The 14,349-nt window shown below is 37.3% G+C and overlaps 1 protein-coding gene and 1 long non-coding RNA gene across 9 annotated transcripts in view; one reads left to right on the top strand and one right to left on the bottom strand.

Moving 5' to 3' along the window:
- Positions 1 to 14,349, top strand: part of PARP4 (poly(ADP-ribose) polymerase family member 4) — a 95,686-nt gene that overhangs the window by 43,217 nt on the left and 38,120 nt on the right. For all 3 annotated transcript variants that reach the window (XM_077868455.1, XM_077868456.1, XM_077868454.1), the window contains 6 exons: positions 597 to 643; positions 786 to 864; positions 4,476 to 4,613; positions 11,453 to 11,648; positions 12,642 to 12,709; positions 13,281 to 13,468. In XM_077868455.1, coding sequence (XP_077724581.1) covers positions 597 to 643; positions 786 to 864; positions 4,476 to 4,613; positions 11,453 to 11,648; positions 12,642 to 12,709; positions 13,281 to 13,468 — 716 coding nt within the window. The remainder of the gene's footprint in view (positions 1 to 596; positions 644 to 785; positions 865 to 4,475; positions 4,614 to 11,452; positions 11,649 to 12,641; positions 12,710 to 13,280; positions 13,469 to 14,349) is intronic.
- The window catches only part of LOC144295875 (uncharacterized), a 59,763-nt gene continuing 45,518 nt past the window's right edge, over positions 105 to 14,349 (bottom strand). For 2 of the 6 annotated variants that reach the window (XR_013362993.1, XR_013362994.1), the window contains 4 exons: positions 12,921 to 13,041; positions 10,558 to 10,825; positions 4,448 to 4,645; positions 106 to 615 (listed from right to left, as the gene is read on the bottom strand). This is a non-coding gene — a long non-coding RNA (uncharacterized LOC144295875). Of the gene's footprint in view, positions 616 to 1,191; positions 1,272 to 4,447; positions 4,646 to 10,557; positions 10,826 to 12,920; positions 13,042 to 14,349 lie in introns of all 6 variants that reach the window. The other 4 variants (XR_013362997.1, XR_013362995.1, XR_013362996.1 and 1 more) reach the window with 4 other exon arrangements.

Here is a 14,349-nt window from a genome sequence, read left to right as displayed (position 1 = left end):
AAGAAGAAAAGAAAAAAAAAAGAAAAAATTAATCTTTCTGGCATCAAGTCAATTTTACTGACATTTCTGCATATAGATACAAGTAATATTTGTAAAATGAAAAGAAAAAGGACACAGTTATGCTCAGTTGCTGTGATATTTTTATTCTGTTCAGTCACTTAAAATTTTTGTGTCTGTACTACATGTTCATTATGGAGAATTTAGATAAGCATAAAGAATGCAAATAAGCCAAAGAGGAAAACTTAATCCTTAATTCCATTGCCAGAGATGATAGTCTGAAGCTACTGATTAACCCTTTGTTTCTATTTTGTAGGTATTTATATAAATTATGTGTGTACATGCATATAGAGGTATGTGTGTGTGTATACACACATATAGACATATGTGTAGTTGAAAATCTCTGTTAAATTGGTCATAAATTATTATTTAGAAACTACTGTCATTCCATGAGCAAATGTTCTGTGACTCGCTACTTCAAAGGGAGACCATCTGTCTTGCCACTGTAGATTGTGGTCTTGGTAACATTACATTCAGCTTAGAGTTCTCACTGTGTATTAGTAGATACTTACTTATGTAAATATATTTTCTTTTAACAGGATACAGTAGAGAAGATTTCTATAAAGAAAATAGGAACAAAGCAAAGGTTAGTACCAAAAATATAAAACCTCTTCATTCAATGGACATTAGTTGTATGGTTTCAAATTTTACTTAAAACTATATAAAATGACAACAAGTAGTTATTTAATATTTAAGATAATAGACAATTTTTTCTTCTTTTCTGGTAGCTTCTCTTTGAGTATGTCCATTGAGATGCCATACATGATTGAATCCATTTCTAGTGATACACATGAACTCAGACAAAAGGTTAGTGAATCTTTGTTTCATTTTTTAAGTGCTTTTATTTTAGCGTCAGCTTTATTGTGTCAAGACAATAAGTGCATGTGGTTTAAAAAGTTAAATAAGAACACTAACAACAGGGACACCTGGATGGCTTATCAGTTGGGTGCCTGCCTTCGGCCCAGGTCGTTATCCCGGGATCTGGGATCAAGTCCCTCATGGGGCTCCCTGTGAGGAGCCTGCTTCTCCCTCTGCCTATGTCTCTGTCTCTGTCTCTGTCTCTCTCTGTGTGTCTCTCATGAATAAATAAATAAATCTTTAAAAAAAAAAAAAGAATGCTAATAACAGGGGTACCTGACTGGTTCAGTCGGTAGAGCATGCCACTCTTGATCTTGGGGTTTTGGGTTCAAGTCCCACATTGGGTATAGAGATTACTGAAAAAATAAAATTAAATATAAAATAATAAAATATATGTAACATATTTCATATAAAAAATAAAATCTTAAAAAAAAGGAAATAATGCTAACAACAGCTTCTCAGAAGAAGCAACAGCCTACTTATGCCCTGCCTCGTCCAGAACAGTCTCCAGAAACTGTGAACCACTTTAAATATCTTACCGCCTTTCTGGTGGCCTCCAAAGTTGTAAATGCTCATGTTTTACTGCTTGTAAAACAGTAAAAACATCCATCTGATTCAAAATTATTTTTTAACTTCCTATTATGGTCAATGAAAATTTAATTCTCTACTCTCTCCACTAGTCTCACTTACACATAGATTAAAACTCTTCAAAATATTATTTGTTGCAGTTGAATGTTTCCAATAATTCGGATCATGTTTTTCACTGGAGACCTTCCTCCCTTTTGTCTCTCCAGTCCAACCCAGCTTGGTCCCAGGGCCTTTCTTTATGATTCTCCTTTGTAGAGATTTTCCTCTTTATGCTCTTTCTTGCTTTATTTCCTCCATTTGGCAGAGAACAACCTCCATTAACTTCCTGAGTAAGAGTGTGTGGGCCTCAGTGTCTGGAGCTATCCTCATTCCGTGTGTGAATGTTGATCATCTGCCGAGGTGTCTAATCCGGAAAATCGTCTTCCTCCTAATATTGAACACATGATCTTCTAGCTTCCAGTGTTAGTTCTGAGAAAAATGTTATTCTAATCCCCTGTTCAATGTGTGTAGTCTGTTTTGTTTTGTTTTGTTTTAAATTCTGCGAGAATTTCAGATCTTCTCTTTATTCCTGGTATTCTGAAATTAGTTAAGAATGTGATATGCATTCATTGGATAACTCATAGCCTTTAATTCTGAGAAAGTTTGTTAAAATATATATATAATTTATATATTTTAAATTGTTCCTCTCTCCTTCACATTTTGTATTGCCTTTCAGTCATGTGTCCCCTGGAATGAGCTTCATGTTTTCTTTCTTTTTCTCTCCTGTTGACCATTGTATTGTTTCTTTGTTCTACTTTCTGGGTGATATTCTTGATTTGAAATTCCAACTGTTCCACTGAAATTTGTGTTTTAGTTCTGATTTTTTAATTTGTAAGAGCTCTTTTCTGTTCTAGAAGTATTCCTTTTTTGTAGCGTCTTTGTGTGTTTCATGGGTGCATTATCTTCTCTTTTCTTGTCTCTCTGAAAACACAGTATGTCTTTTTCTTCTCTTCCCTGTGTTGTATCTTTTCTCTTTGAGTTCCTTTTTTCTTCTCTGGCTTTTTCCTTTTTTTTCTTTTTTTTCTTTTTTTTTCTTTTTTTTCTTTTTTTTGTCTCTAGATTTTGTGTTAGACGCTTTTCCTTAAAGGTCTGGGTGGCCTCTCCATGTTCATCTCTAACTAAGACATGAGAAAGCTAGTTAGATGCTCTGAGGTGAGTGGAGCGAGTGCACCAAAGGTCCTGCACTGGAGTCTCTGGCAGCTGGCTGGCTGTTTGATGGTGAGGCTCATGGTGGTGTTTTAACCCTTCTGTGGTTATTCAGAACACCTCTAGGTTATTCCTAAAGTATGATTGGGGAGAGTGACTGAGGGACCCACACTTAATTCCCTACTCTGCAGTCCTATATTTGTATAGTCTGCTATGCCTGTGATTCCCCGGTGTGGATGCTATTTGCTTGAATTTCTCTGAGAAATGAATCTTCAATTCCCTTTAATGAGGGAACAGGGTGCTAGCTATTGGTGCTAGCTGCTTGGCTACTTAAGGCAGGGAAGGAGCCTGCACTAAAGCAACTTAATGCATACTCTGCTTGCTAGTTACCGCCATTTCCTGCAGTAGGCTCCAAGGTTTGAGCCTTTCCTGGTTGCTGTAGTCCCCCACCAGACTCAGGTAATAGTTTCCTCCATTCTGGCTAAGTCACTTACCATGCCCCTATCAACTTTCAATTTTTTCTTAAATTGTTGACCTCTCTCAACTGCTATTGTCTTTGTTCCTATTCTCCATATCTTTATGGATTTATACCCTTTAATTGATTCCTTCTTATGGTAGAGAGTCTTAGGATTTTACTAGGAATGGAGATAAACACATACATTTATTCCATCCTGAAAAAGAGACCCTCTGCGTCAGATAGCTTCTGCTGTATAACAAGCAATCTCAAAACTTGATGGTATAAAGTAATAACATTTGTTATTTTTCACAGTTCTGTGAATTGGCTGGGTGGTTCTAATAGTCTGCACTGGCTTGGCTGGGACAGGATGATCTAGAATGGTCTTATTAATATCTAGCAGTTGATCTGATGTCATTTGGGGAGATGACCATGTCTCTCTTCATCCAGCAGTTTAGCTCAGGTTCATTCATAGAGTAATTGAAAAGTTCTCAGTAGCAACAGAGGAAGGCAAGCCCCTTTGGAATGTTTTCCAAGCCTCTTGCATCACATCTGCCAATATCCCATTGATGAAAGCAAGTCACATTGGCCAACTCTGAATTCAAGGGCAGAAAAATAGGTGCCATCTCCTGACAGGAAGAGATGCAAAGTCACATCATTGCAAAGGGGTGAGCACATAGGAAAGGAAAAAATTTATTTTACAATCTATCAACATTGCCTTCATTTTAAAGCTTATCATTAACATCTTCAAAAGTTATTTTACAAATAAGGCATAATTATAAGATTTCTGTTGAATTTTCTCTTTTCACTATTCTAAGTTATGATTATCTAGTATACTTACTGCCATATCCAGATAGTTCTGCCTGAATACATAGATCTATAATCTTTGGATCCAGGATTTGAGGCTGTGTGAAATTTCTAAATTTGACTATGTATATCAACCTTAGAATTTCAGGAGGGTAATTGATATGATAATGGGCATACTTCTAAAAATTTCACAATTTTGAGATTTATTACTACACTGTTGTTTTTTTTATAAAGATTTTATTTATTAATTCATGAGAGACACAAGGAGAGAGGCAGAGACATAGACAGAGGGAGAAGCAGGCTCCTCCCAGGGAGCCCAGTGTGGGACTCCATCCCTGGACCGGGATCATGCCCTGAGCCAAAGGCAGATGCTCAACCGCTGAGCCACCTAGGCGTCCCTAAATTGTTGATTCTTAATGCACTTATATAAATTATGCAAGGGTTTGCCACTTGAGAGGTAACTGCAAACTGATCATATGGTATTATTCCATTACTTACTTTGTTATCTTTGTTGTTTGTTTTGTAGAGGACAGACTGCAAAGCTGTAATTAGCACCGTGGAAGGTAGCTCCTTAGACAGTGATGGATTCACTCTTCATGTTGGTTTGTCTGACGCATATCTCCCAAGAATGTGGGTTGAAAAACATCCAGAAAAGGAAAGCGAGGTATGACACTTTTTACTAAAAAATGAGAGACGCTATTGAAAAAATTTTTCAGAATACATTATTAAAATTTGGAAATTGCTGATAGTCCTGAAAAACTAGAATTACAAAATGAGCTCTCATCACCTCAAGATTTCATAACTAAAAATACTTATGAAATCAGACACAACAAACTTCTGAGGTTTCAACCAAGTCCATCATGTGGCATGTTTCCCTATGACTGTAGTTTTTACCTTAATCCCCACCAAGAACAAAATATGCCTTCAGACATTACATTGGTTAGTCTGTATATTTTTATAGTTTTAAAATATTGATACTGTAAAAACAGATACAAAATTATTTATGGCTATAAGACAATTTGTGTGCCTGTGATGAAGAATCTCTTCTTATTAGAATAAAAAATGAGAGTTGGCCATCAACAAGATGGCCAAACAAGATGTCCTTTACATGTATCCCCTCCTCAACAACAATTATTTGACATCTATCTATGGACAAAGTGCCATGTAGGGGCTTTGGGATCCAGTTAAGGAGATTTTGAAACCCTAGTGCCCCAAACCAAGTAGAACCATTTTGAGAAGGCAGGTTTACCCCCAGGCAGCTAACTTGCTGACCATGGTCCTGGCCGCATCTATGTCTCCAAATATCCTGAAAGTGCCTTCTACTTGGCTCCAGCCTGATCATGCAGAAGAAAGAATCAATGGATTCGAAGATAGATCATTTGAAATTAGAGGAAAAAAAGAAAATGCAAAAGAGTTAAGAAAGCATACATGAATTATGGAGTACTGTCAAGCAAGTGAACGTTTCAGGAAAGCCCGGGAAAGGAGAGAAAAGGGCAAAGAAATTATTTAAGGAAACAATAGCTAAAATCTTCCCAAATCTTGAGAGAGAGATGGACATCCAGGTGCAGGCAGCACAAAGAACCCCAAGCAAAATCAGCTGGAAGATTACTCCAAAACACATCATAATCAAAACATTAAAAATAAAGGACAAGGAGGGAATTTTTTTAAGGAGGGAATTTTGAAAGCAGCAAAAGAAGAATGGCTCATCACATACAAGGGAATCCCCCACCCCATAAGCAGATTTTTCTGCAGAAACCATGAGATCAAGAAGGAGTGGGATAATATACTCAAAGTGCTTAAAGGAAAAACTGCCAACCAAGAATATTATTCTTTTGGGTTCCTGGAACCAATTTCAAGGGGAAGAGGGAGGCTTCCCTACATACCATGTAAGTCCAGGTTGTTACCTGTACTTCTGACCAACTAGCTATAAATCAGAGATTCCCCCAATCCTTTCCTCAGTTTCGATTAACTTCCTAGAGCAGCTCACAGAACTCAGAAACGTTTTACTTACTAGGTCATCAGTTTATTATAAAAGCATATAACTCAGGCACAGCCAGATGGAAGAGATGCAGAGGGCAAAGTCTGGGGAAAGGGTACGGAGCTTCTATTCCCTCTTCAGGCACGTGTCTCTTCCACATCTTCATGTGTTCACCAATGTGAATGCTCTCCAAAGCCCATGATTTGGGGTTTTTATGATGACTTCATTACACAGGCATGATTGATTAAAATCATGAGCCATTGGCAATTGATTCAGTCTCCAGCCCCTCTCCCTTTCCAAGAAGTCTGGGGGTAGGACTGAAAGTTCTAAGTCTATAATCACATGGTTGATTTTTCTGGCAACTGGCCCCCCTTCTTTGGTGGGGTCCAAACCTTGCCTTAGTGACAAAACAAAAGACACCTTTATCACCCTCATCACTTAGGAAATTGCAAGGGTTTGGGGAGATGTGAGCCAGAAACAGTGGACAAGGACCAAATATATATATGAGTTGACCAAATATGTATTTCTTATAAATCACAATATAACATAAACTCAGTGAAACTGTCCTTCAGATGTGAAGGAGAAATATATTCCCAAACAAAAATTAAGGGAATTCATCACCACTGGTCTTGTCTTATGGGAAATGGTAAAGGGAGTTCTTGAAATGAAAGAATGCTAAAGAACAACAAGCTTCTAGTGGCGAAATGAATAAGCCATGGGAATAAAAGGACAGCATGGAGAGTATAGTTAATGCTATTGAAGTTGCGTATGGTGACAGATAGTAGCTATACTATGTGATGAATATAGCATAACATATAAAATGTCAAATTGGCATCCTGTATACAGGAAACTAATCTAACATTATGTGTCAAATGTATGTCAATAAAAAATAAAATGAAATATTCTGTCAGTAGATGCAGAAATGATTGAAAAATTCAGCACCTTTTCATGATGAAAGCTCTGAACAAACTGAGTATGGAGAGAACATACCTCAACATAAGAAAGACCATATATAAAAAAAAAAAAAAAAAAAGAAAGACCATATATGACAAGCCCACAGCTGACATCATACTCAATGGTGAAAAATAGAGCTTTTTCTCTAAAACCAGAAATAAGAGTGCCTACTCTCACCATTCCTATTTAGTGTAGTACTGGAAGTCCTAGCTAGAATAATTAGGCAAGAAAAAGCAATGAAAGGATGCAAATGGAAAGGAAAAAGTAAAAGCATCTCAGTTTACAGATAACATGATGTCATATATAGAAAACCCTAAAGATTCCACCAAAAACCTGTTAGAATTAATAAGCAAATTCAGGAAAGTTGTAAACATACTATAAGAGAACTATAGGCCAATATCCCTCGTTCACATAGATGCAAAAATTCTTAAAAAAATATTAGCAAACTGAATTCAGCAGTACATCAAAAGGATCGTACACCAGGATAAAAAATCAACATACAAAAATCAGTTATATTTATTTTATTTTATTTTATTTTATTTATTTTATTTTATTTTATTTACCAGAGAGATAGCGTGAGAGAGAGAGCATGAGCGGTGGGGGTGGGGGAGAGAGTGGATAGCTAGTGGGAGAGGGAGAAGCAGACTCCCTGCTGACCAAGGAGCCTGATGCTGGACTTGATCCCAGGACCCCAGAATCATGACCTCAGCCCAAGGCAGATGCTTAACTAACTGAGCCACCCAGGCACCCTCAATTACATTTCTATACACTAACAACAAACTGTCTGAAAAAGAAATAAAGAAAACAATCCCATTTACAGTATCTCCAAAAAAAAATAATAAAACACTTAGGAATAAATTCAACCAAAAGAGGTAAAAGATAATATACGTTGAAAACTGCAAGACACTGATGAAAGAAATTGAAGAAACAGGAATTGAAAGATTATTTCATGATGGAACCACAAAAAACCCTGCATAGCTAAGGCAATCTTGAGAAAGAACAAAGCTGGATGTGTCACACTTCCCGTTTTCTTTTTTTAAAAAATATATTATTTATTTATTCATGAGAGGGAGAGAGAGGCAGAGACATAGGCAGAGGGAGAAGCAGGCTCCTCACAGGGAGCCCAATGTGGGACTCAATCCTGGAACCCCAGAATCACACCCCGAGCCAAAGACAGGTGTTCAACCACTGAGCCACCCAGGCATCCCACACTTCCTGTTTTCAAACTACACTACAAAACTCTAATAATCAACTCAATGTGGTGCTGTTATAAAAACAGACACACAGACCTTTGGAACAGAATTGAGAGCCGAAAAGTAAACCCATGCATATACAGTCAACTAATATTTGACAAGGGAGCCAAGAATATTCAATGAGGAGAGGATGTCCTTTCAATAAATGGTGCTGGGAAAACTAGATATCTACATGCAAACAAATAAAATTAAGCTCCTTGCACCACTCATAAAAATTAACTCAAAATGAGTTAAAGATTTAGGTGTAAGATCTGAAACCATAAAACTCCTAGAAGAAAACAGAGGAAGAGTTCTTTGACATAGGCCTTGGCAATGATTTTTTGGATATACCGAAAGCACAAGCCACAAAAGCCAAAATTAATAAATGGGACTACATCAAACTTAAAAAGCCTCCGCACAACATAGGAAACCATCAACAAAATGGAGAAGCAACCTATGGAAGAAAATATTTGCAAGCCATATATCAGATAAGGGGTTAATATCCAAAATATATAAAGAACTTGTGTAATTCAGGGCACCTGGGTGGCTAGTTGGTTAAGCGTCTACCTTGGGCTCAGGTCATAATCCCAAGGTCCTGGGATCCAGCCCCACATAGGGCTTTCTGCTCAGTGAGGAGCCTGCCTCTCCTTCTGATCCTCCCTGCCCCACTCATTCTCTCTCTCTCTCTCTCTCTCAAGTAAATAAAATGTTAAAAAAAAAAAAAAAGAATTCATGTAACTCAATAACAACAACAAAAAAAAATCTGATGAAAAACTGGGCAGAGGAACTAAATAGACTTTTTTCTAAAGAAAACATCCAGATGGCCAATAGGTACATGAAAAGATGCTCAACATCACTCATCATTAGGGAAATACAAATCACAATGAGGTATCACTTCACATCTGTTGGAATGGTTGTTGTAAAGAGACAAGAGATAACAAATATTGGTATGGATATGGAGAAAAGGGAACCCTTGTGCACTGTGGTAGGAATACAAATTGGTTAGCCACTATGCAATAAGAGTATGGAGGTTCCCAAAAAAATGAAAAACAGAACTACCAAGTCATTGATCCAACAAGTCCTACTTCTGAGTATGTATCCAAAACAGATGAAATTACTATCTCAAACAGATTTCTGCACCGACATATTCATTGCAGCACTATTCACAATAATGAAGACATGAAAAAGCCTGAGTGTCCACTAATGGATACATGGCTGTAGACATATGATAGCCAGACAGATATTGGTCAAAGAGTACTAACTTCCAGTCACAAGGCATAAGAAATTTCTGAGGATCTAACATATAGCAGGGTGACTATAGTTAACAATATTGTATTTGAAAGTTGCTAAGAGAGTAAATTTTAAATGTTCTCACTATAAAAACAAAACTTACATGAGGTGTTGATGTGCTATTAAACCATATTGTGGTTTAGTTGCACATCAAACCATATCACATTGTGACATTGTATGCCTTAAATTGATACAATGTTATATATCAATTATATCTGAAAGCTGGGGAAATTTTTTTAATTGAAACTTATATGATAGTTATATTTTAAGTATTGGTTGATTAATAAAAATAAGGTTGCATATTTTAGTCATCACAATAGCGTGTTTATTTCTTTTAGAATAGTGTATGCATATGAGAAACAGAGACATATTACTTATTTACTCTTCAGACTGTGGATACCATATGAATTTTCAGATATTAATTCTGTATTAAATTTGGACCTCTCAGGGGTTTATGGCCTACACATTGGAAACTCCAGCTCTGACATTCTACTTTTTATGTGAACTCTTAAAGACCATGATATTGTTGAATAAATCTTATTCTTTTTGTTTTTATAATATTACCTGGCTAGAAAGTTGAATTAAAATTCAACTAAAAGTAGTTCTTTTCCAATAAAAATTATATATTTATGCCAAATTCAGAAAATCCTAGCTTTATTTGTATGTATATCTATCCCTTGCAGGGATGCCTGAAATATTAGTTGTATATAAATTAAATCATCATTAAAATGCCACAGATAAACATGGTATTCAAAAGAGCATGGTAAATTTACAGACCCCTTTAGTAACAGGAATAAAAACATTTTAATTAATCTTTTCTATAAATGTGGATTTTTTTGTTGAATATGCTTTAAATGAAATACACACACACATATACATATAGTGATGTGTTAATGTCTCCACCTTTTTGGGAGCTTATAAGATTTTTGTTGCCAGCCATACACACTAGCATTAGAGTCTATCATTAAAGTCTAAGGTCTAGTGAGAAGCAGTGTGCCTGAGCCCAGAAAGGTTCATCAGCTTTTTCAGTGGGCCACTTTTTATTCTCTGTTACTCTGTCTCAATTACATGTCCATCATTTAGAAAGATTGTGTGGCTGGATTTTTGTATTGAAATTTTGTTGTCTCTGGGCACATAAAGTAGTACAGGCATACCTTATTTTATTGTGCTTTGCAGTATCATGCTTTACAGGAACTGTGTTTTTTACCAATTGAAAGTTTGTGACAATGCCTTGGCACCATTTCTAACAGCATTTGCTCACTTCATGTCTCTGTGTCACATTCTGGTAATTCTCTCAATATTTCAAAGTTTTTTGTTGTTATCATATTTGAAATGCTACAGTCTTATGATAAACTTGCATGGATAAGGAGCTGCATTTCACAGATGAGCAAAGAGAGTCGTTTCTTGAGATGGAATCTGGTCCTGGTGAAGACGGTTGAAATGACAATAAGAGATTTAGAATATTACATAAGCTTACTTGACAAAGCAGCAGCAGGGTTTGAGAGGAGAGACTTCAATTTTGAAACAAATTCTACTGTGGGTGAAATGCTATCAAACAGCATCATATGCTACAAATGGTTCATGAAAGGAAGAGCCAATTGATGTGGCAAACTTCAGCTTTGTCTTATTTTAAGAAACTGCCACAGCCACCCTAGCCTTCAGCAGCCACCACCATAGTCAGTCAGAAGCCATCAACATCAAGGCTGGACCCTCTACCAGCAAAAAAATTATGACTTACTGAAAGCTCAGATTATGGTTAGCATTTTTTAGCAATAGAATATTTTAAAATTAAGATATGTACTTGTTTTTAGATATAATGCTACTGCATATATAATAGACTACAGTATAGTGTGAACATAACTTTTGTATGTTCTGAGAATCCAAAAAATTCACTTAACTCACTTTTTTGCAATACTTGCTTTACTATGGTGGTCTGGAACTGAACCAGTGATATCTCAGAGGTATGCCTGCCCTAATATAAACAAGCCAGACCAATTTAAGTGATAATAAACATTAATCCGGCACCTTTTTTCTTTTTTTTTTTTCTAGGCCTGCATGCTTGTTTTTCAACCAAATCTCAATATCACACTCCCTGACCTAACCAAGAACAATGAAGTGATTATTTGTCTTGATTGCTCCAATTCAATGGAGGGTGCAACATTCTTACAAGCCAAGCAAATTGCTTTATATGCACTGTCCTTGATGGGTAAGAAGCAAAAGATAAACATTGTCAAGTTTGGCACAGGTGAGTGATCTTCGGCCCCAGTCCAAAGTGTGCTTCCTCCATAATATTAACATACTCATGAGTAGAGCTAATGGCTATTGGTGCCCTGACCTCATCTGTGGAGTAAGAGGTGGCATAACAAGGAATTCAGGAACCAGAATCCTGGAGCTAGATCCCTGGGTTCACATTCCAGCACTACAACTTACTAACTCTAGGTGTTCCCTTGGGCAAATCCCTTGAACTTTTCCTCATCTGTAATATAAGGGTAATAAGTTCCTACCTCATAGTGTTTTTGTAACGACTGAGCTAATGCACATAAATGATTCAAAACAGTGCCTATGACAGAGCAAGTGCTATATAAATGTTACTAGTGTTACCACCAGCTGAACCAAATGCAAGACCCTTGTTTTGATATGTAAGAGGGTCCCAAGGATATGGACAGGACACTTGAAATCAGCACAGCAGTAGGAAATCTATAAGGTGTCAGGAAACATCAGATCAACCCTTTTAGAGGAAAGGTAATACCATCCTCCAGGTGGGGGCCCAGGGACATCTCAGACACCAGAAGAAAGTACTTTAGGAATGAGAGAAAGAACACCGAGTAGAGTGAGGGGACAGTCATGTCCTATTGATTCTTCTGTGCCATTCAGCAGAAGACCAAGCTCTTTTATGAAGGAGCTAGGGTCTGCTGCTGCAGGGAGCAAAGGTTAAATAAGGCTGGGGTACCCAGAGCCTGGAAGAAGAATGGGTCCCTCCTGTGGCCAGGCTGCCTGTGCTATTGTGATGCCTCATGTCTTTTTTGTGTGAGCCATCTGCTACAGAACAGAGGTCTACACATGTATTTTCACTCAGAACATTTTGCACAATAAAGTGCATAGTTTCAATGCACTAGAGTTGATTATTTAAAGGAATACTGTGGTGAAATTTTTTATATGTTAAGCTATCAAACATTATTGTCAGTGGTCAATAAAGTGAATATTTAATGGCTATACCTCACACCAATTTATCACACAGATTACACGGAATTATTTTCATATCCTAAGTACATCGCAAGCAATAATATGCCCACCGAATTCATTATGGTGAGTAAAAGAACTTCCTTAATCTCTTAGATCTTTTCCTATCAAGTTTTAGTAGTATTGTCTGAACTTACTCCCCCCAAGACCATTATCACCACGCTCTTAGTCCTTCAGTTTTTATAAGTCAGTGGAGTTCCTTTTTATAATTAATAAAAATGATATGAACTAATTAAAGAAAAATTAGAAATTAAGGGTAGAAAGAAAAAAAAATCACCCATAGTTGTACCACCATTAACTGTTGGAATGTTTTCTTCTGTTTCCTTTTTTCTTTTTCCTTTTTTAAAATGGAGCAAGCTGAGAATGACTAGTCACCACCTCAGTGCAGGCCAGTAAACCTAGGAAAACCATAAAAAAATAAAATAAGTGCTAACTGAAAATATATAATTACTATGTGATATGAAATAAACTAACAAGATATAAGCATAGTCGTTCCACAAATATATAATTTTTAAAAAATTATCTTTTCAGCAACAGTATCTCTAAACTTTCGATGACACATGCTTCAATAAGTGATTACAGTTAATGGTGAATATACCCCAAAGGAGTGAATAACCTTTCACCTTATTTCCTCCAGTCTGCTACACCTACTATGGGAAATACAGACTTCTGGAAAACGCTCCGATATTTAAATTTACTGTACCCTTCTCAAGGCTTACGGAGCATTCTCCTGATATCTGATGGGCACCTCCAGAATGAGAGTCTGACATTGCAGCTTGTAAAAAGAAATGTCCAGCACACCAGGCTGTTCTCCTGTGGCATCGGGTAAGTGTAAGAGATCTGGTCACTTGGGTGAACACTGTGGGTGAAAAAGGCAGCCTGTGGGTAGGTTCTCTTTGTTGGCCTACACAGGATTTTTAGAAATTTTGAAGTTGATAACAATATATGGAAGCACTTTAGCACAGAGTTGCAGAACTCTGGGCCAGACTGCCTGGGTCTCAACACCTGAGCCAGCTGCTTGTTAGCCAGGATCCTTGGGCAAGTTGTTTAACCTCTTGTCTATAAAATGAAGATGGTAATGAAAATGTCATAGGTTTTTTAGGGTTTTTTTTTCCTTAAGATTTTATTTATTTATTCATGAGAGACACACAGAGAGAGGTAGAGACATAGGAAGAAGGAGAAGCAGGCTCCCTGCAGGGAACCTGATACAAAACTCGATCCCAGGACCCCAGGATCATGACCTGAGCCCAAGGCAGATGCTCAACCATTGAGCCACCCAGATGCCTTGAAAATGTCATGGGTTTAACAGGTTTGCTCTGAGGATTAAATGAGCTCATATATAAAAAAGGACTTTAGTCTTGGCCCTGCAGTGAGGTGAGGGAAATGTGCAAGGAAGACCCACATCCTGGCACCTCTCAAAAAAAAAAAGTACTTAAGAACAGAGCTGGCACATGGCAAGCACCAAATCAATGTTAGATAATATTTTTTTTTCATAAAAGTCCAAATTTCCAACCTACCCCAAGAAACCTGAAGATCTGGCAGTGTCAGGCACACCCCTTTCCCTGGCAGTTCTTGACCAGGGCTGAGGGCTACTGCTCTGGGTGGGCCTCCACCCAGGCTCCTTGCTCCTTCACACATGGTGGCTGGGCACATTTGCATTTTCAAACCCTGTGATGGATATACGATCTTTATCTCAGGAGGCTAGA

This window comes from Canis aureus, chromosome 24 (genome assembly GCF_053574225.1).
Source record: "Canis aureus isolate CA01 chromosome 24, VMU_Caureus_v.1.0, whole genome shotgun sequence".
In the NCBI taxonomy this organism is placed as follows: domain Eukaryota; kingdom Metazoa; phylum Chordata; class Mammalia; order Carnivora; family Canidae; genus Canis; species Canis aureus.
This window is presented reverse-complemented; position numbering and strand designations above follow the sequence as displayed.